At 37.8% G+C, this 23,252-nt stretch overlaps 2 protein-coding genes and 2 pseudogenes across 2 annotated transcripts; all 4 read left to right on the forward strand.

Moving 5' to 3' along the window:
- The first annotated feature begins 687 nt into the window (after positions 1-687).
- Positions 688-3,391, forward strand: LOC122349015 (C-type mannose receptor 2-like). The gene is made up of 5 exons (XM_043244936.1): positions 688-794; positions 913-951; positions 1,044-1,397; positions 1,922-2,269; positions 2,409-3,391. Exons 2-5 carry the CDS (start codon positions 915-917, stop codon positions 2,768-2,770), a joined length of 1,101 nt encoding a protein of 366 aa, XP_043100871.1. The 5' UTR covers positions 688-794; positions 913-914; the 3' UTR covers positions 2,771-3,391.
- A 4,570-nt stretch (positions 3,392-7,961) lies between these two features.
- LOC122349010 lies at positions 7,962-12,168 on the forward strand (annotated as a pseudogene).
- Positions 12,169-12,748: 580 nt separating this feature from the next.
- LOC122349002 lies at positions 12,749-15,980 on the forward strand (annotated as a pseudogene).
- Positions 15,981-20,092: 4,112 nt separating this feature from the next.
- Positions 20,093-22,838, forward strand: LOC122349040 (macrophage mannose receptor 1-like). Its single transcript, XM_043244964.1, has 4 exons — positions 20,093-20,132; positions 20,281-20,319; positions 20,413-20,769; positions 22,183-22,838. Exons 2-4 carry the CDS (start codon positions 20,283-20,285, stop codon positions 22,542-22,544), a joined length of 756 nt encoding a protein of 251 aa, XP_043100899.1. The 5' UTR covers positions 20,093-20,132; positions 20,281-20,282; the 3' UTR covers positions 22,545-22,838.
- The last annotated feature ends 414 nt before the right edge of the window (positions 22,839-23,252 follow it).

The following is a 23,252-nucleotide window of genomic DNA, read 5'->3' on the forward strand; positions in this document are numbered from 1 at the left end:
AGTATTTAGACAGAGAGAGACACGTTTATACTTAAACAGTAGAACAGAAGATGAGGTTATTTTTATGAAATACTTAATAGATGAAAGAAAAGAAACCCCATAAGAAGAAATATCCTCTTTTTCTCAAAAGACTGAAAGAGAGAAAAGTAAAGCGAGTTACCTTTCTCTTCATCTTGTGAGTGTGTGTGTGTGTGTGTGTGTGTGTGTGTGTGTGTGTGTGTGTGTGTGTGTGTGTGTGTGTGTGTGTGTGTGTGTGTGTGTGTGTGTGTGTGTGTGTGTGTGTGTGTGTGTGTGTGTGTGTGTGTGTGTGTGTGTGTGTGTGTGTGAGTGTGTGTGTGTGTGTGTGTGTGTGTGTGTGTGTGTGTGTGTGTGTGTGTGTGTGTGTGTGTGTGTGTGTGTGTGTGAGTGTGTGTGAGAGTGTGTGTGAGTGTATGTGTGTGTGAGTGTATGTGTGTGTGTGTGTGAGTGTGTGTGTGAGAGTGTGTTCTTAAATCATCTCAAACTCTATCAATAATCACTAAATAGTTTATTCTCACATGTCTTTCTGTTTAACTAGAGCCTTAAACACATATAATTTTCTAATGAAGGTCCATATTCATATTAACTGAGACTGACACAAATTTATGCAAATTTAGGGAAAGAAGTGTGAAAACACAAATAGAAAGGAAGTTACTGTGAAGCGTGTGTTTAGAGAGTAATAAACAAATGATGTGACGCTGAACGAGAGCAGATATAATAATCACATTGTTTGAAACAAAAACATCGGATCAGGACGGAAACACACAGCCTCTGAAGTAACGTTCATTCTTTAATCTTAAACCCTGAGTCCTGCAGGATGCTTCTTAAAATATTATGTTTTAATTAAAACTATTGATAAACTAATGTTGTTGCTTTAATGTGGTTCTTCCTCAGAAATGGACCCCACTCTGTATTTCATTCTTCTTCTCTCTGGTGAGTGTGTTTGTGGTTTAATTTATGGTTGATAGTTTTATCAGGTTTGATTATGTTCTGAAAAGCATTAAAGTGAAGGCTCTCTTTCGCAGCTCTCTGCTCCGTATCTGAATGTGTTCAGCGTCAGTATCACTTTATAAATGAGAGTAAGAGCTGGACTGAAGCTCAGAGATACTGCAGAGAGAAATATACAGATCTGGCCACCGTTGATGACATGAACGACATGAACGAGATGAAGAAGAGTCTGAATGATGGAGGTGTTCAGCTCGTCTGGATTGGTCTGCAGAAGACGGGTCGTGATGAATGGAGGTGGTCTTCAGGTGAACCTGCTCTCTATCTGAACTGGGCTCCTGGACAACCTGAAAGAGCAGAGTGTGGTATGATGTTAAAAGGACAATTTCATGACTTGCCATGCAGCACTCCCAAATATTTCATCTGCAACCACAGTGAGTACAGATATATAGAATCACAACAACCATTTATTTATTGATGTACACTTAAGGACTACTTTTTATTTTATTATGAATATAAAACAGACTTGGCGTATCTTTCACACTTTTTTCTACAGTTTCTTTACAGACACAATATTTTATAGAAAAAAAGTTTGTTAGTTTCTTTGCTGATTTGGTTTCTAAGGATAATTTGTCACAAAAAAAACCTGCGACTGAAGAGAAAGAGAGACTTGTATGGATCTAGTGGTTAAAAATCCTAAAAATCATTTGGTAATAATCATAATGTTAATAATTTCTTTACAGTGGACATTAGAGGAGATACAGCTTGATGTTTTCAACCTTCAGTTTATCAACACAAACATTATTTTCTTGCTTGTTGATTAGTTCATTAATACATAAAACTATACAGCATCAACTGTATTAACCTCTAAAGGACTAATCTACTGCCCAAATATCTGGGACTAGTTAAAGATAATGAACAAACTGATTCATGAATCTTCTCTGTTTTTTTCTTAAAGCGAACACAGGACCTGTCCTCATATATCAGGAGAAGAACTGGAGAGACGCTCAAAGTCACTGCAGACAGAATCACATTGATCTGATCAGTGTGAGGAACCAGGAGGAGATTCAACAGATTAAGAAGTTCATTAGTAATAATAATTTATCTGGATCATGGATCTTGATCGGTCTGTTCAGAGACTCCTGGCAGTGGTCAGATCAGAGTAACTCCTCATTCAGATACTGGAGAACTGGTGAACCTAATAATATTGGAGGTCATGAAGACTGTACAGCTGTTGATCAGAAATCTCAGGGACAATGGATTGACGACTCTTGTGACAAACAATATCCTTTTGTGTGTCATGAAGGTGAGTAGATCCTCACAAAACACACACCTCCAGATCTCTTAAAGTTGACTCTAGATGTCTGACAGGACGGTGTTTGTTCTGCATGTTGTTTTGGATCAGTCTCTCTCTAGTTTCTGCTTGTGCTTGGTTTGGTTTCCAGATAAACTGATTGTGATCAGAGAGAATCTGACGTGGTCTGAAGCTCTGAGATACTGCAGACAGAATCATGTGGATCTGGTCTCGGTTCATTCAGAAGAGATTCAGCGTCGTGTGAAGAACGTGGTTAAACTGGCGTCTACTGCTGAGGTGTGGATGGGTTTACGTCACTCCTGTATTGTTGGGATCTGGTTCTGGGTGAATGGAGAGACTGTGTGTTATCAGAACTGGGCTCCAAGGAACGGATCTTCAGAAGAGGACTGTAAAGACTCAGTGAGATCTGGAGCAGTTCAGTCTGGAGGAGATCCGCTCTGGATCAGCCGTCCTGAAAACACCAAACTCAACTTCATCTGCAGAAATTATTAAGAGTGAACTTTATGTAAGACAATAATAGCTGGTGTGTTTAATTTAATTTTCACTTATTAAGAGATTTGCATTAAATGATTTGCCTATTTTTTTTTACATAGAAAGGGTGACAGCAGACCACAGTAAAATAAATGAATTAAAATCTAAAAATTAAAAACTAAAACTCCTAGAGAGCAAGGGGGCCCTACACATCTTACATATCAAATTTGTTGATTAATCAGAGCGTTGTAGTTGCTTATTTCGTAATATGCTATGAAAAGTATATTGTGTATACAGTGGGAAAACTATTTGATGTTTTATAGTTTGATGGTCAACAAGAAAAGAATTACAGAGGGGAGATATAGCTCTGAATTGGACCTCAGTGTGATCCAGACTGTGTTCATTAATACAGGGTGAGGGAGTATTGTTTTTAATTGATTTGTATACTTTATGCAAGTATTTTGAGTGTAACGTGGGATTGTGTTAAATTACTAAAACTGATAGACAGACCTTTATGTGAGATAATCAATGCTGTGTGTTTGTTTCATTAATTTTAATTCATCACTTTGTAAATTAATATTTTGAACTAGGGACATGCACAGATATTTTGAGGGACAGGGGCTCAAGTGTAAAAAAACATCACTTTTCTTACTTATTGTATTTTTTGTTTTAAACAAAACGTTTAATATACGTGATGTTGACCAGAAGAAAGTTGTTGATATTCATATTCTGTGTGGTAATCAGTTCACAGTACTGATGGAGAGTAAGTTATAGGCATTTTTACATTTATGAAGCCAAAAGCGTGCATCATCTTTTGTTGAGCTGTTACCAAAGCAAATTAAATCAATACTGAAAAATAATATTTTCAATGCAGAGGAAACACAAAAGCTGCATTAGAAGAAGTATTTAGGTCAGGCTTTAATGTTTTCCAGCTCCATACAGAGTTTGGCTTCAGAAAAATAATCCTAATCTAAAAACCTTGATATCATTCAATGAGTCAATGATTTAGCTCATAAACATAATAATTTTTACACAAAAACTGCATAATGTAAAAAGCCCAGAAAGGAAAACTGTAGTTTTCACTATTTAATGTACTTTATAGTCTACTATTAATTTGTTCTTCATTATTTATTCTGTCTTATTCCACCTTTGATATTACATACTATATTGGCTGTTATTCATCTGTTGTTATTGATTTATGTGGTATTATAACATCTTTAAAATCACTATGTTTCTTATCAGGTATGTTTATTAGGGCTGTATGTTACATCTCATGTTGTTAAATTAATGTTTATTGCATATTTCAGTTCTCTGAGTTTCATCATGATGGTGTTTGTGTGAATGACACTGAACACTTTCTAAATATGTCACTATTTAAAAGTTGCTTGCGGTGGGCTTTGGTTTATCATGTGACTTTCTTATCACCGTTTGCTTTTGGTCCGAAATCATCCCAATTAAAGGAACTAAAAAAACTACTTCAGTCTGTGTGCAGTGAATTAATTTAATACAGAGTTTCACAGTTTGAGTTGAATTACTAAAATGAATGAGCTTTTCCACAACATGTTCATTTATTGAGATGTACCTGTACCTTATCTTTTTGTGTATTGTTGAGGAAAACGGAAGTTTTCCCAATTTTGTAAGTTTTCCTTATTTATTTGAGTGATACCTTGTATTGTGAACACATTCTGATGTGTTACTGATTTATCAAGAAGAGACCACACAGAATATTGTATTCTTTTATGTGATAAGTTTTTATAAGATACACAGTACACATAGTATTGTATTCACTTTATTGAATAGTAGAAAGAAAGACCACCACAGCATCATGTGTAAAAGTAGTTTATTGAGAAAAGACATTAGGTATGATATATGTAGCATTTAGTTAAAGTATAGCCAGAGATAAAATATGTATTAGTATGAACTCACCTGTTCTATTGTTGTTTCCTGAGTTTCCTTAGTCTTAGTTCTCTTGGTTTTGACCCTGCCTGTCTTCTGAGTTTCTGATTGTTTGCTGCCTGACCTGACCACCGCCTGTTTCTGGATTTTGTTATTGCCTTGCCTCCGATACTCCTGTTTGCCCTGTTTGACGCCTGCCTGTTTTGACCATGCCGTTGTTCAATAAAAGCCTGCATATGGATCCGCACGCCTCAGACCCTCATTCATGACAACCATTGAGTGCTGAGTTCCCGGCGAGAGGAGGACATCTTAGAAAGATCTTAGCAGAAGAGCATACTGATAAGATGGCTGTGTTTTTATAATGAGCTTCTTGAAAGGGAGGTCTCTAGTTGTACGGGACTTTCCCAAAAAGTGTTGACTTGCACCTGTAGTCTATAAAGGAGGGTTGCACTTAGAAGTGAGCAGAAGATAAAGCTGCACCTCGGCGACACGCTTCTCTGATGCCAGACAGCCTCGCCACGACACCTCCGAACGACCGAGCTCGCACATTATACAAATTTGTTTTTATTTCTATTTTATATTAGTATTTCATTTGTAATGTATTTAACCTATATATAATAAAACTATATCTTCTTATAACCAATACGCTCGCCTGCCAAAATCAATCAATCAATCAATCAATCAATCATTTTTATTTATATAGCGCTTTTAACAACACAGGTTGCATCAAAGCACTGTACAGTATAATGTAGAAGAGTACAATGACAGGGATGTATAATGACGAGAGTGACCAATTTCTTATTAAATGCAGAGACGGTCTCTGTAGTCAATTCGACGTTAAATCACTAGAAGTTAAGTGTCCCCAACCAAGCAAGCCAGAGGCGACAGCGGCAAGGAAACAAAACCCCATGCATATAGAATGGAGAAAAAAAACCTTGGGAGAAACCAGACTCAGTTGGGGTCAGTTCTCCTCTGACCGGACGCCCAGCACTTTTTAAATGCAACTGTGTCAGATAGTGTAAATTACTTAGTGTGTGTGTGTATGTGTGTGCGCATCATGATCTGGTGATCTGTCAACGGGCGCATCTAGGTGTTCTGGTCTCTGATGAACATAATCTCTGTGTGCTGATCCACCATCTAGTCTGGATACAAACTGTGAAAACAGATTGAGAAAGAGACAGGACTAATATTAGCGTAGATGCCATTCTTTTTACGATGTCACAAGTACATCGTATTTTAGGAGTAGTGTTCCCGGTTCCAGCGAATCTAAGTAATGCAGCCTAAAAATCCTTTAACGGATTTGAATAATAAAAAGTGTGTTGGTGTGTTATGTGTAGGCTAGGTTACAAAGATGTGTCTTTAATCTAGATTTAAACTGGCAGAGTGTGTCTGCTTCCCGAACAGAGTTAGGAGATTGTTCCAGAGTTTAGGTGCTAGATAGGAAAATGATCTGCTGCCCGCAGTTGATTTTGATATTCTAGGTATTATCAGATGGCCAGAGTTTTGAGAACGCAGCTTAACGTGCAGGACTATAATGTGATAAGAGCACGCTCAAGTATTGAGGAGCTAAACCATTCAGGGCTTTATAGGTAATTAATAAGATTTTAAAATCTATCCGATGTTTGATAGGGAGCCAGTGCAGTGTTGACAGAACCGGGCTAATTTGATCATACTTCCTAGTTCTAGTAAGGACTCTGGTTGCTGCGTTTTGGACTAGATGAAGTTTGTTTATTAAGCGTGCAGAACAACCACCCAATAAAGCATTACAATAATCTAACCTCGAGGTCATAAACGCATGAATTAATATTTCTGCATTAGAGGTTGAAAGCATAGCTCGTAATTTAGATATATTTTTAAGATGGAAAAACGCAGAAACATGATTTTCGAAGGAAAGATTGCAGTCAAACAGCACACCTAGGTTCCTAACTGATGATGAAGAATTAACAGAGCAGCCATCAAGTGATAGACTGTGTTCTAGATTAATATATGTGGGTTTTTAGGTCCAATTATTAGCACCTCTGTTTTTCAGAATTTAGCATTAAGAAGTTACTCATCATCCAGTTTTTATATCGACTATGCATTCTGTTAGATTCTCAATTTGGTGTGTATCACCAGGCTGCGCTGAAATATAGAGCTGAGTATCATCAGCATAGCAGTGAAAGCTCACACCATGACTCCTGATAATATCTCCCAGAGGTAACATGTACAGGTTGAAAAGTAATGGTCCTAGCACTGAGCCTTGAGGAACTCCATATTTCACTTGTGATTGATATGATACCTCCTCATTTAATGCTACAAACTGATAGCGGTCAGATAGATATGATTTAAACCATGCTAAAAGACAAAAAAAAAGTTTTGAACATATCTGTAATGGATCTGTTTATGCTAATGTTTCATGTCAGAGATGAAAATATAGTCCAGCCTGAATGTCTAAACGTGGTGTGGCCATAAATGGATGCGAATGTCTACATTGCGATCATAATCATGTTTTACCAGAGATCTAAAAAGCATCTGATGATGCCTGCAAAATTAGCTGACTAACCATTCCAAACAATACTCTTTCTCAAGATGCCACCAAAGTGCTCCTTTACAAAAACAAAAGAAACAGACAGATGTGAGATGATAGCCACCAAGCAATCTGGATAGAAGTAAAAATCTTTGCAAGGATCCTTGTGAACGTCTCACTGCGTTTAGAGCAGGGTTTACTCCCCGAGAGCCAGAGAGACTTCAGGAAAGAACGAGAGACATTTTCTGACTCAGACTGCTCTTACCGACCATCTGTGAAGCCATGTTTCCTCTTCTAGACACCGGATGAAGCTGGACATATTCTTAACTAAGAAGGATGCCACATACATCTCTGTCCCAGTCCACTCTTGAACACACCTGAAGTAACTTTAATAATCACAACCTCATTGGTTTCTACTGAAAATAATATCCCTCACTAATGATGCTTCGTTTTGAGATCAGAAATGTAAAGATAGTCCAGCCTGAATGTGGTGTGGACATAAGCAAATGAATGAGGATGTGTTTACATGCAAACATATTCATATTTTAGAAACAGGTATGGAAAGTAGTGTAATGAGAAACAGAAATACACAAACATACAGTAAAGGAAGTAAACTGAGAGCAGATATAATAATCAGTTTGTTTAAAGCTGCAGACAGAAACAACAGACCGAGGACAGAAAACACATGACCTCTAGAGTAAGGATTACACACGTTTATTATTTAACTAGAATTAGACTATAAAATGGTAACGTTATCTGATTTATATGTTTGTTTCATATTTCAACATTTTTAATGGTTCTTCTTCAGAAATGGACCCCACTCTGTATTTCATTCTTCTTCTCTCTGGTGAGTGTGTTTGTGGTTTAATTTATGGTTGATAGTTTTATCAGGTTTGATTATGTTCTGAAAAGCATTAAAGCGAAGGCTCTCTTTCGCAGCTCTCTGCTCCGTATCTGAATGTGTTCAGCGTCAGTATCACTTTATAAATGAGGAGAAGAACTGGACTGAAGCTCAGAGATACTGCAGAGAGAAATACACAGATCTGGCCACCGTTGATGACATGAAGCGACATGAACGAGATGAAGAAGAGTCTGAATGATGGAGGTGTTCAGTTCGTCTGGATTGGTCTTCAGAAGGCGAGTCGTGATGAATGGAGGTGGTCTTCAGGTGAACCTGCTCTCTATCTGAACTGGGCTCCTGGACAACCAAATCGTTATAATGAAGAATGTGCTATGATGACAAATAGACAATGGCATGATGAAGAATGTATTAAGTCACTGATTTTCATCTGCAGTTCATCCGATAACAGTGAGTGCATCTTTACACAAATATATTTATTTTTATTTTTATTCTTATTTTTATTTTTATCCTGCTGGAGGTCCTGTGAGACCTGTTTCCTTTGTCTTTGTGTTTTCCTTCTTCCTGGGCCCAAATTTTATCTTTCTGATCTTTTTGCTCTTGTTTAGGTTCATTTAGTTCCACGAGTCCCATCTGTTTAATGTCATATCTTGTTTCCTGAGTTCTCTATGTTTCCTGGACTTTTATTTCATTAAGTGACAGGTAGACCTGCTTCTTAGTTCATCACGATCTCACAAATCTCTATCATAACACAATAAATATACGCATAACGAGATCTTTCGTAATGGTTACAATTCATGTGTTATAATGAGAGGATTGGTGAGCACAGTAGGCCCTCCAGGTCCAAGGGGTGGAGATGGGTGGGTTCAGTGATCAGTTTAGTTATAGCCTAAATAGAAACTCTGTCTATGCTTGCACCTGTTACCTGTATATTTTATAGTAGTTGCATCTGTCAGCAATGTAACACGACAGTTGTAACGTATATAGAGACCTTGGCTTGTAACTATAATCATTATATGGAAAAATATAACACATTAAATTACTCTGTTACTTTCAAAAGTAATCAGATTACAGTAGCGTGTTCAACATTGTTCAGGTCTTTTATTAGGGCTGGATCAAACATTTTACCCGACATATGCTGTACCCAATTTTGACACAATAGTAATTGGTTGTACTTTTAAATCTTGTCATAAATATAGACAACTTCAAGCCGTTTTCTATAACGACTAACCAATGTTTGTTTAGAAATGACAATTTGACAAACGAATGACTAATTCAATAATAACAATTATTTAATTGAGAAACAGACGTATAACAGGGACCAAAAGTATCTGGTCTAGAAATCAACATCTTCACCCTTTAGTCAAATATTATTAAAACCGTGTCCAAGATTTAGTAACAAATGTGAGGTTTTCTTTTTCGTTATATTTAAAACGGTAATATAGTTTGTGGACACACACAGGTTTTAATAATTTGATGTCTGCAAGCCACCAGAATAGAACTGAAATTAAACAATCAAGATGAAACGGAGGTGCAGACTTTAAGCTTTAATTCAAGGGATCGAACCAAAGTACAATATGTTTTGCCAAGCTTTTACTGAAGCTGAAGTTTGTCTTTAGTTTTGTTTCTGTCTTTAGTTTTGTCTTCAGCAATTTTGGGCACATTACTTCAAAAAATTAATTAGTTACTAGTTACTTCTCACAAATAGTAATTGAGTTAACTCATTTTAAAGTAACTAATTACCAGGGAAAGTAACTGTTGCATTACTTAAGAAAAAAGCTGCAAACGTTCATAGACGTTTGTTGTAGAGCAGTATGTGATGCACCAAGGACTTATCAAGAAGCCATTACATCAACCACCTCAATGCAATGGAAGAGTGCAATGGACAGGAGATGAAATCTCTTGAGAAAACAAACCTTTCACCCTCACAAAGTTGCCACAAGGGAAACAACCAGTTGGAGACAGGTGGGACTACACAATTAAGAGAGACATTGATGGATCTGAAAGAATCCATCAATTGTAATTAACATTGTAGTTAACCAGTCAGATTCAAAGAACCAGTTTATAGTTTTCGTGAAGTTTAAGTTTACAATTAGTGTACATCAGTATCATTCATCTATCATTAAATCTGATTTAAGCCATGTCTCGTGTGTAAGGTTTAAGTGTAGAGATATGGTAAAAGATTTATTGTTGGATTAAAATGTTGTTCCAGGGTCAACAAAATATGTAGACCCAGGAACACATAGGACTCAGCGATATCAGGACGTGGGGGTAGGTAAGCAGCTTAAATAACCTGTCTGATGAGAAACACCTGAGCAGGTGATCAGTCAAAGGTTTGGGGTCAAGAATTCAAATATTCGTGGACTGTGGCTAAAAGTTAATGCACCGTCTTATTGGAAATACAGCCTACACCAAATCCAACCCTAAACCTACCCGCAAAACTGATATCAAAAGACATTTGTTGATGCAACTGTGCCATTTCAACATACCTTTATGCAGATTTGAACTGTTTTGTCAAACTGTAGTTACTCAGGATTTAAACTAGAGCTCCTCGTGTAAATATGTGTGATGCTAAAGTTCAAAAGCATCAGTTTTCAAATCTCCCAGCATATTAATATTGTTTTGAAGTTATAATATGATATTCTTCAATTAATTATGCTGTTTAACTATTATTAAGCAAAACTCTTTATTATTAATCAAAACTCTCTAGGTGTTAGAACTTTACTGCCTCTAGTGTTCATTTTTTTAGAAACTGCACTGTACTTATCGGTACTTAATTCATTTCTTACTACAAAGTGACAAAATTTATGGCATGAGCTTTCACCTATATTACAAAAATGTAAATTCAGAAATTTAGTTTTAGACATAATCACCTGATTTCTTTTTCAGAAATTAGCCTGTTTTAAATAGATGTTTGAACAAATTAAAACATTAGAAATGGAGTTATGATAGATCCAGATAAACTAAACACTGTGAGCAGTGTGATACATTCAGCACATGATTAGTCTTTCAGCGGGTTTCTGCCTGCTCCTGTTCATTTGTAAAACCATGAATCAGCACAAGAATAATGAACAAACTGATTCATGAATCTGTTTTATGTGTTTTCTTAAAGCAAACACAGGACCTGTCTTCATCAATCAGACGATGAACTGGACAGAAGCTCAAAGTTACTGCAGACAGAATCACATTGATCTGGTCAGTGTGAGGAACCAGAACGAGAATCAACAGATTGAGCAGTTCATTAGTAATAATAAATTATCTGGATCACGGATCTGGATCGGTCTGTTCAGAGACTCCTGGCAGTGGTCAGATCAGAGTAACTCCTCATTCAGATACTGGAGAACTGGTGAACCTAATAATAGTGGAGGTCATGAAGACTGTACAGCTGTTGATCAGAAATCTCAGGGACAATGGATTGACGACTCTTGTGACAAACAATATCCTTTTTGTGTGTCATGAAGGTGAGTAGATCCTCACAAAAACACACACCTCCAGATCTCTTAAAGTTGACTCTAGATGTCTGACAGGACGGTGTTTGTTCTGCATGTTGTTTTGGATCAGTCTCTCTCTAGTTTCTGCTTGTGCTTGGTTTGGTTTCCAGATAAACTGATTGTGATCAGAGAGAATCTGACGTGGTCTGAAGCTCTGAGATACTGCAGACAGAATCATGTGGATCTGGTCTCGGTTCATTCAGAAGAGATTCAGCGTCTTGTGAAGAACGTGGTTAAACTGGCGTCTACTGCTGAGGTGTGGATGGGTTTACGTCACTCCTGTATTGTTGGGATCTGGTTCTGGGTGAATGGAGAGACTGTGTGTTATCAGAACTGGGCTCCAAGGAACGGATCTTCAGAAGAGGACTGTGAAGTCTCAGTGAGATCTGGAGCAGTTCAGTCTGGAGGAGATCCGCTCTGGATCAGCCTTCCTGAAAACACCAAACTCAACTTCATCTGCAGCAGATACTAAGACTGAAAGATAGACAGACCTTCATGTAAGATGTATCTGAAAGCAGTAATTGTTGTTTTTAAACACTACTTTGTAAAGCGTCAAAACTTTTGAGAATATTTAGTTTAAAATCATGCATGTTTTGCTTTCGCATTCTATTTGTATGTGTGTGCTTGTTTATGTACTAATTATAGAATCATGACATCATTTTGATAAACTTTTTTGATTTCTGATAATTTTTCTTTTTAAGGGGTCAAGGGGTATCATGTATTATTTTGTCATAGTAAATGTAATTGAAGTGTATGTTGTAAGGCTTATTAAATGTATTTGTGTTTTAAGTATCTTGGTTTACTGTTGTAACTATTTCTGTGTCGGCTGTATTGATTTTCGTGTATTAATCATGAAATTCTTATAAGGTTAGGTGTAAATTATGAAGCATCCTTTGTGCTACTCACAGTATAATGCATCAAAACATTGGCTCAAAGAAACACCTGCACAAACAATCTCATTTCATAAAACACCAATAAGGAATGAAACTATATGTTCCAAAATTTAGAAAACAAATAATTTTGATAACTTGTACTAACATAGAGGGAACTGTGCATTATTTATTGCAATGCTTGACATTTGTTTTCCCGTTTTACGTCAGAGATGTAAATGTAACCCAGCGTGAACAAATGTGGTGTGGACTTAAGCAAATAAATGAGGATGTGTTTACATGCAAATATTCATATTTTCTGAAAAAAAAAATTTGAGTAAACAGCAGGCGTATTAAACAAAACTTTTTTTTTTTTTCAGAAAAAGAAGAATACTGCAAAGCAACAATGCTTTAATGTACAGTATTATTCCAGCTAATCACCATCAGGTATAAGAGAAAACAAGACATGGAATGATGTTACTATTTCAGTTATTATTACAATATTTACTAACATTATATATGGATTTCAGGGGAATGAATGCACAATATATCCACTTCAATGCAGGCCAGAGTCTGCTGTGGTCTCCTCCTTCCTACCATTGGTGTCTGCTCTTTCTTTGTGGTTGTTTTAATTTGAGTTTAGGATGGCGGGTTTAAAATGCTTTCACAGTAACTTGTCTTCATTAACAAACTCATCATTCTCATCAGCTAGTGAGTTTATGGTTTCAGCATCAGAAACACAATCTCAGACTGAACACACAGCCCACCAATAATACTGAACCAGGTGTTTACTTCTGAATGTCATGATGTACCTTATGTTCATATGTATATCATTTTTGGATCATGGACCATATTCATATTGACTTAATGACGCAGTCGGTAATATGCAAATTATGTAAGCGGACAAATACACACACATAGAGGAAGTGAATGTGATAAAGAGGCTATAAAGTAATAAACAAGTGAGGTGATGCTGAATAAAGAATGAGAGCAGATATAATAATCTCACAGTCTGAAGCTGCAGACAGAAACACCCGTCTTCTGAAGTAAGAATGACTTGCATGTTATTTTTTGTTAGGAAGGGAGATGATTATAATTCTACAAATAAGTGTAGAAAAGATAATAATGTTTATATTGCTAAAATTGTTCAAATGTATTATTATTATTGCATAATCATGTATTTATCCATGGTGAACGTGACAATATTTAATTTTTTTTCAGTGTGTCCTCAGAAATGGACCCCACTCTGTATTTCATTCTTCTTCTCTCTGGTGAGTGTGTTTGTGGTTTAATTTATGGTTGATAGTTTTATCAGGTTTGATTATGTTCTGAAAAGCATTAAAGTGAAGGCTCTCTTTCGCAGCTCTCTGCTCCGTATCTGAATGTGTTCAGCGTCAGTATCACTTTATAAATGAGAGGAAGAACTGGACTGAAGCTCAGAGATACTGCAGAGAGAAATACACAGATCTGGCCACCGTTGATGACATGAACGACATGAACGAGATGAAGAAGAGTCTGAATGATGGAGGTGTTGAGCTCATCTGGATTGGTCTTCAGAAGACGGGTCGTGATGAATGGAGGTGGTCTTCAGGTGAACCTGCTCTCTATCTGAACTGGAAACCTGGACAACCTGAAGGCAGAGATGAGTGTGGTATGATGACAAATGGAAAATTTGAAGATTTGCCATGTAGTTCTAATAAACATTTCATCTGCAACAACAGTGAGTGCAGCTTTTTACTACATTAACCTTTCATTTATAGCTTTACCGTATTCTACATTTTTTATGTAATACTAAACACTCTTGCTTTTTAATCCACTAATTTCATAGTCAGTTTATAATATTTTCTAGAAATTATGATTTCATTCTTCATTATCACACTATGGCGTTACTAAGTGGCAAACTGTAATTAAAAAGAAACACTGTAAAGAGGAAAATCACACATAGAGAGAAAATAATCTATGCATCAAATACATACATATAGTATTATTCAGAGCAGCTATTGTCAGAGATTTATCGGTGAGGACTTAAATGCAGAATGAATGATTACAGGTTGATTTACAAAACTGCTGACAAGAGTTGGTGAGAAGGAGTGAACACAGTCCAGAAACAAACAGGGATGGCTCAAAGACAGATAACTGAAATAACTGAGAGAGGTCATGGTTGACGGTTACCAAAACTAAGCAAGAACTAGAAAAACTATGACTAGAGTTGTCAAATAAAAACAGAAACATAAAGCTAGGAAAAACTAAAGGAACAAGTATAAAGGAAAAGTCTAAAGGCAAAGAACTAAGAAAAGATTAAGTGAAACCTCAAATTCTAAAAAGAATATTTTAAGAATACTCTATAGCAAGATAGACAGGAATAAAGCAGCTTATTAGACACAGACTAAAGTGACAGGAAATGCTACATTCGGACAAGAAAGGACTAAACAAGCAAGTGTGCTAGCTGGTAACGAGGAGGCAGAACAAGAGAAGCACGTGACCATAAAGACAGAGCCATGAGATCAAACACTGCTCTTTGTGTCTGAATCAAGATTTACAGAGAGACGTGTCAGGAAACACAGTGGATAAAAGAGTTTTGAAATAATAAATGTTTACAAATGTTACTTTATGCTACATATATACACACACACATAATCTTTTCACTTTATTTCCTAAAGCAAACACAGTACTGTTTTTGGTCGATCAGAAGATGAACTGGACAGAAGCTCAGAGTCACTGCAGACATAATCACATTGATCTGATCAGTGTGAGGAACCAGGAGGAGAATCAACAGCTTGAGCAGTTCATTAGTGATAATAAACCATCTGATTCATATATCTGGATCGGTCTGTTTAGAGTCAGAGACTCCTGGCAGTGGTCAGATCAGAGTAACTCCTCATTAAGATACTGGAGAGCTGGTGAACCTAATAATAGTGGAGGTCATGAAGACTGTACAGCTGTTGATCAGAAATCTCGGGGACAATGGATTGACGACTCTTGTGACAAACAATATCCTTTTTGTGTGTCATGAAGGTGAGTAGATCCTCACAAAAACACACACCTCCAGATCTCTTAAAGTTGACTCTAGATGTCTGACAGGACGGTGTTTGTTCTGCATGTTGTTTTGGATCAGTCTCTTTCTAGTTTCTGCTTGTGCTTGGTTTGGTTTCCAGATAAACTGATTGTGATCAGAGAGAATCTGACGTGGTCTGAAGCTCTGAGATACTGCAGACAGAATCATGTGGATCTGGTCTCGGTTCATTCAGAAGAGATTCAGCGTCGTGTGAAGAACGTGGTTAAACTGGCGTCTACTGCTGAGGTGTGGATGGGTTTACGTCATGCCTGTATTTTGGACGCCTGGTTCTGGGTGAGTGGAGAGACTGTGTGTTATCAGAACTGGGCTCCAGGGAACGGATCTTCAGATGAGGACTGTAAAGACTCAGTGAGATCTGGAGCAGTTCAGTCTGGAGGAGATCCACGCTGGATCAGTCTTCCTGAAAACACCAAACTCAACTTCATCTGCAGCAGATACTAAGACTGAAAGATAAACAGAACTTTATTATAAAATGCCTGTGTTCCTTTAACTTCATTAATCACTTAATTAATAATTTTCTATATAATAATTTCTAACACATATCGAAGTTTAAAGTCAGAAATAAGTACATCAGTGCAGTTTCCAAAATAAATAGAGGTGTCACACATGTGGACTCTTTTGTTGTTGTTTTGTTTTCTCCCATGTGCTCTGTGTGCCCTACTTTCTGTTAATCACCTTAGTGTGTTCACCTGTGTCTAGTTAATTTTGTGATTTCCTGTGTGTATTTAAGTTCAGTTTGTTTGAATTCAGTTGGTCCAACTTTGTCTTTTATATGTATGGTTTATGGTTTGCCTGCATGCATGCCTATTTGCAAGGATATTGTTTATTTCGTTTTTTGGAGATTAAAAGATTTATGTTTGTAGCATTCTCGTCTAGCACTCCTTCTCTCTTGAACCACACCCTGACAGGAAAAGGTTAATAGCACCGTGTTTTCCCCTTTTTTTATATTTTTGCCCTAATGTTTTCCCCATTTGTGGACCCTAACTTCCTCATCCTCCAGCTGGAGCAGGGGGAATGCTCTCTCGAGGACTACACAGAGTACTTCCTCGCCCTCGCGAATGACTTGCCTTACCCCGACAGCTTCCTGTGCTCGATCCACTTTCATGGACTCAACACCTCCACACAGGTGAAGCTGTCTGGGGACAGCCCTCGAAAGAGCGTTGCCGCTTATATCGAGTGGGTGCTGGTGTCGTGCAATTCGACTGTGTCCGTTCAGCTCAAGGACAGCGACACCAGCTCCACTCCTGATCCAGAACCCAGACCATCACTTCACCACGACGCAGCAATACAGCCTGAGCTCACCGCTGGCGGATATCCAGAGTCAGCTGCGATCACAGAGCCATCGCCTGAGAGAGCGACAGAGTTCCCCAGAGACTGTTCCCCAAGAGCTCCCTCCAGTGTCCGCGCCTCGAGCACTCCCTCCAGTGCCCGCGCAGCCAGTGCCGCCTCCCGTGTCTTTGCTCCAAGTTTTTCCACCCTTGCCATCCGCCGTTGATGTCTTCCAGCAACCCCTGCGCTCATCCTCAGCTCACCATCTAGTGCTCGCCATGGGTCTGCCAGTCTCACAGTCATGGGTGGAGGATCCCTCGCCTCATCGTCCGGCCTCCGGAGTCCTGGACTTCACATCGGCCCGTAGACCCGTTGGCTCTCCCTTGGCTCCTAGCTCCCTCCTCTCCACCGTGGTCCATCAGTACACCAGCTCTGCTAGGCTTCATCACCCCTTCAGCTCCGCCTTTGTCTGTCGTCGACCATCTGTCATCTCGGGATTCCTCTCTTCCGGCTTCGCCTCGTTCCTCCATCCCTCCGGCTCTATCAGGCTCTTCCATCCCTCCGGGTCCACCCCAGTCCAACGGCATTGCCTAGGTCCTCCAGTGCCTCAGTGTCACCCTGGCCCTTTGGCTCTCCGCATCCACATCAGTCTCCTCCACCACCTGCTCCACCAGCAATAAACCAGCTTAAACCAGCATCATACCTAGCCAGCATATGCTGTTTTTTTTTTCATTAGTTGCATCAACAAATACCCTTTGATATCGTTGTTGCATTTGTTAACACTATCTGGTAGGTTTAATGTTGGATTTCGTGCAGGGCATGTTTCTAACATCAACTTTTAGCGACAGTTCTTGGATATGAGATTTCCTGTGATATGTAACTAAAGCTACGTAATAAAACAGACCAATACTTACCAATGCCAATGTAATAATGTGTGAGGGTTCACGTTTTAGTAACACTTAGTGGACATTTCTCTTTGAAAGTGGTGTTGCACGAAAAGTGCACAGAGATACATATTTTTTTATGAGACCAGATTGGTTGTTAAAGTGATAATTCACCCAAATATTTTAATGTCATGCTGATCTCTGTTGGTGTGTATACTACTTTTTACTTTTCGGGTTCTAAGACTGGTTACAAATGAACAGAAAACCATCACTGGAACATATTCTCAATGTTATTCTAACACTGTATCAGAGCACATACCCTTAGCCACAGTAGTTCTCATCAGTCTGGTCCCTAGGAGGTGAAACAATGACATCCACAACAATAAGGCATAGAAAAATCACATCAGTTTTAAGATGCAGCATAAGTTATGAAGACCAACAGTTGAAAAAAAAACTATGCGGAACTTGTACTAAGCCGGAAGTAAGATTTTGTTACAGGAATACTCCTGACATACGTCCAAATTATTTTTTGAACAAAGTCTCTTTAAGACAAGTGATGTTGCTCGGCAGCAATCTTGGAAATGACTCTCGGGCATCCAAGTGCAGCTCCTATCTTGTTGCATTGGGAAAAATCAAATTCTCCCAAAATATTCACTAAGCTTACAATTAAATTTCAAATTTGAAATCATTATTAAAGCCTGACAATATTTGTGCAATAGTTGGTTTCTTTTGCTCAAATAGTACAATAAAAAGCTTCTCAGGTGGGATCAGCCAATGCGTGCAGTCCTAGGCTCACGTCTCACACTGACTGTTTCCATAGCACCTACCTATAAAGCCCTGAATGGTTTAGCTCCTCAATACTTGAGCGAGCTCTTATTACATTATAGTCCTGCATGTCCGCTGCGTTCTCAAAACTCTGGCTGTTTGACAATACCTAGAATATCGACTGCGGGCGGCAGATCCTTTCCTATCTAGCACCCAAACGCTGGAACAATCTCCTAACTCTGTTCGGGAGGCAGACACACTCTGTCAGTTTAAATCTAGATTAAAGACACATTTTTTTTAACCTAGCCTACACATAACACACTAATACACTTTTATTATTCAAATCCGTTAAAGGATTCTTAAGCTGCATTAATTAGATCCACTGGAACTGGGAACACTACTCATAACACATGATGTATTCGTGCCATTGTAAATAGAGTGGCATCTACGCTGATATTAGTCTTGCTTCTTTTTTATTTTGTTTCTCAGTTTGTATCCAGACTAGATGGTGGATCAGCACACAGAGATTATGTTCATCAGAGACTAGAACACCTAGATGCAATCTGTGGACAGATCACCAGATCCTGATGCACACACACACACATATTTCTCCATTCTGTGTGGATGGGGCTTTGGTTCCTTGCCACTGTCGCTTCTGGCTTGCTTTGTTGGGGACACTTAACTTCTAATGATTATTGTCAAATTGATTACAGAGACCATTTCTGCATGTAATAACAAAATGTTCAATCTTGTCATTATATCATTGTATTATTCTACTTTATAATGACAAAACCTGTGTTGTTAAAAGCCCTATATAAATAAAAATGATTGATTGATTGATTGATTGATTGATTGATTGATTGATTGATTGATATAGCAACTGCAACTTCTTGTGACAGATGTGGTGATGCGCTGACTTCACAGATCAGTGATTATATGGGCTGCAATATGTAAGCCGTCCGCCATATTGTCATTCACCATAGTAATCAATAAATATTCGAAAGATGTCAAAATCCTGGACAGAATGGCTCTGTATGAACCTACACTATGCTGAGTGACGTCAAATACACCGTTCCAACATGGCGGCTGCATCTACGTGTCTGGAACGGTCTAATGAGAAAAAAAAATAATGAAGTCCATCACTGACAGAGACATTAAAATTAAAAGTAACAGCACACCGAAGGAATATGAAATGAGACAAAATAAGAATTTTCAGAAAATTAATGCTAAAAAGTAACAGTTTGTTTTAAAATTTTGAATTCCAGCCAATCACAATCAACAAATATTTACTATCATTATAAATTGACTTCAGGGGAATAAATGCATATACCCATATCTTCATCTCGTCTGCTGTGGTCTCCTTCTCCTCAGCTCTTTTACTGAGGACTCAAACAGAGTGTTTTGAAGGCTCTCAGTAACCAGTACTCAGTGTCTTCAGTAATGAACTCATCAGTCAGTTGATGATTTTAGCACCAGATAAAAAATGTCCCAAAACAGAAACACAAAGCCAATGTCTTTATATAAATTCTGAATGTTCATGTGTATATAATTTTGACCATTGACTGATGATTTATACTGACCATACAGCTGTCAAATATGCAAATGAGAGGAAAGATGTGGACAAATATTAAGGAAGTAAAACATGAAAGGGGTGGGGGTGGGGCTGGGGTTGATTAATAAACAAATGATGTGATGCTGAATGACAGATGAGAGCAGATATGATTATCACACAGTCTGAAGCTACAGAAAGAAACACACGTCCTCTGAAGTAAGTAATTCTTTAACTAGAATTAGATTTTAAGATGTTAAAATTGTGTTTTGATGATTATGGAAATGTTTTACTATACATGGAGATGAAAATGAAAGTATTATTTAGAATTTAGAATATTTGAGGTCTTAATGTGTTTCTTTCTCAGAAATGGACCCCACTCTGTATTTCATTCTTCTTCTCTCTGGTGAGTGTGTTTGTGGTTTAATTTATGGTTGATAGTTTTATCAGGTTTGATTATGTTCTGAAAAGCATTAAAGTGAAGGCTCTCTTTTCGCAGCTCTCTGCTCCGTATCTGAATGTGTTCAGCGTCAGTATCACTTTATAAATGAGAGTAAGAGCTGGACTGAAGCTCAGAGATACTGCAGAGAGAAATACACAGATCTGGCCACCGTTGATGACATGAACGACATGAACGAGATGAAGAAGAGTCTGAATGATGGAGGTGTTGAGCTCATCTGGATTGGTCTGCAGAAGGCGGGTCGTGATGAATGGAGGTGGTCTTCAGGTGAACCTGCTCTCTATCTGAACTGGGCTCCTGGACAACCTGAAGGCAGAGATGATTGTGGCATGATGTCATATGGAAAATTTGAGGATTTGCCATGTAGTTCTAATAAATATTTCATCTGCAACAACAGTAAGTGCAGCTTTTTAAAATTCCATTAACCCTCTAATTTATAGCTTCAGCATGTGCTAAATTTGAATGTAATACTCTGCTGCATAGAGACAATATGTTGTACAAATGTCTTCATATTTTTTTTTATTATCGCACTATGGGCTATGGAGTGGCAAACTGTAATTCAAAAGGTATGCTGTCAAAGGGAAAATAACCTAGAGAAAATAATCTATGCATAATATTTTTATTATATCAGAGGTAACGCTGTCAGGGATTCTAAGAGTAAGGACTCAAATGCAGAATGAAGAGTGAACACAGTCCAAACAACAAGCAGATATGAGGCTCAAAGATAGACAGCTGAGAGACTATCTGCTGAAGTTCCTCCTAGAGCTCAAAGAAGATTAAGAAACAAGTAAAAAGGAAAAGTCTACACTGTAAATAATTGACCGTAAATGCACAGTAAATTACAGGGTACTAGTTGCATTACTTTCACAGTAATTTACAGTATGTAACTTTACAGTAGTATTACTGTAAACTAGTTAAGTTACTTTTACGGTAATTTACTGTAATCAATCAGTATTGATACATGAACTGACCGAACAAGAAGGAAAGGTAGCAGAGAACATGAGGAACACGTTCAGACAAGAAAGGACTAAACAAAAGAGTATGCTAGATGGTAACATGATGGCAGGACAAGATGACTGACCAACAAAGACACAGCCATGAGATCAAACACTTTGTGTCTGAATCAAGATCTCCAGAGAGACGTGTCAGGAAACATAGTGGATAAAAGAGTTTTGAAATAATCAGCGTTCAAAAATGTTACTTCATGCTACATATTCAATAGACTATTCCACTGCTACTCCTGTTTACATTTGAACCATAGAGCAGCATAAGAATAATGAAGGAAATGACTCATAAATCTTTTCCCATATTTTTCTTCTTGAAGCGAAAAAGAACTTGTCCTTGTCAAACAGGAGAAGAACTGGGAGAAGCTCAAAGTTACTGCAGACAGAATCACATTGATCTGATCAGTGTGAGGAACCAGGAGGAGATTCAACAGCTTGAGCAGTTCATTAGTGATAAGGATTTATCTGGATCATGGATCTGGATCGGTCTGTTCAGAGACTCCTGGCAGTGGTCAGATCAGAGTAACTCCTCATTCAGATACTGGAGAACTGGTGAACCTAATAATAGTGGAAGTCATGAAGACTGTACAGCTGTTGATCAGAAATCTCAGGGACAATGGATTGACGTCTCTTGTGACAAACAATATCCTTTTTGTGTGTCATGAAGGTGAGTAGATCCTCACAAAACACACACCTCCAGATCTCTTAAAGTTGACTCTAGATGTCTGACAGGACGGTGTTTGTTCTGCATGTTGTTTTGGATCAGTCTCTCTCTAGTTTCTGCTTGTGCTTGGTTTGGTTTCAGATAAACTGATTGTGATCAGAGAGAATCTGGCGTGGTCTGAAGCTCTGAGATACTGCAGACAGAATCATGTGGATCTGGTCTCGGTTCATTCAGAAGAGATTCAGCGTCGTGTGAAGAACGTGGTTAAACTGGCGTCTACTGCTGAGGTGTGGATGGGTTTACGTCACTCCTGTATTGTTGGGATCTGGTTCTGGGTGAGTGGAGAGACTGTGTGTTATCAGAACTGGGCTCCAAGGAACGGATCTTCAGAAGAGGACTGTGAAGTCTCAGTGAGATCTGGAGCAGTTCAGTCTGGAGGAGATCAACGCTGGATCAGCCGTCCTGAAAACACCAAACTCAACTTCATCTGCAGCAGATTCTGAGGCCTGTGTAAGTAAGATATAAAATGCTTGCAGGTTCCTTTAACTTTACTAATTACTTAAAAAGTAAAGCAATAATTTTACATTTAATCATTTCTAACTTAAGGTTACGTTTTTTTTTCAGATGTTTGTTAATAATTCTAAATAAATGAATATAATGTTAATCATTTCAATTTAATTCAATTAATATAATGTTAATAATTTCAAAACAGTAATTGTTATTGACTTTACAGTAAATGATATGAATTTAGAGGCTGTGTTTTTCTGCTGGTGGATTCATTTCTTTCAATGTGATACTTGTGGTTTTAGTTGTATATTGTAAGAATTGCTTTTAACATGTTTTGCTTTCACCATTTCTTTGTGTGTACTCATATAATCATCATTACATATACATTTACAGTTATAGCACATATACACAGCAAATATGCAAATACAGCTGTAATGCATTTATTATACATTTATTACTATTACATAATATTACAAATAATGTATGTAATAAATCTACACTATTTGTATTTCAAAGATCTCTGTTTGCTGGCTTATGTTATATTCTATGGATTACTTATGTATTTAGATTAGAAGTGACTGAATGTGTGTTTGTGAGCACCAACTAATTTGAATATTGTTTATTATTCAAGCAGGGAAGATTGGATGTGAAATATTGGCAATATGTCTGTGCTAAACCTAAAACCGAAACATAGTCGTCAACAA

Source organism: Puntigrus tetrazona, chromosome 7 (genome assembly GCF_018831695.1).
Source record: "Puntigrus tetrazona isolate hp1 chromosome 7, ASM1883169v1, whole genome shotgun sequence".
NCBI classification, from domain to species: Eukaryota; Metazoa; Chordata; class Actinopteri; order Cypriniformes; family Cyprinidae; genus Puntigrus; species Puntigrus tetrazona.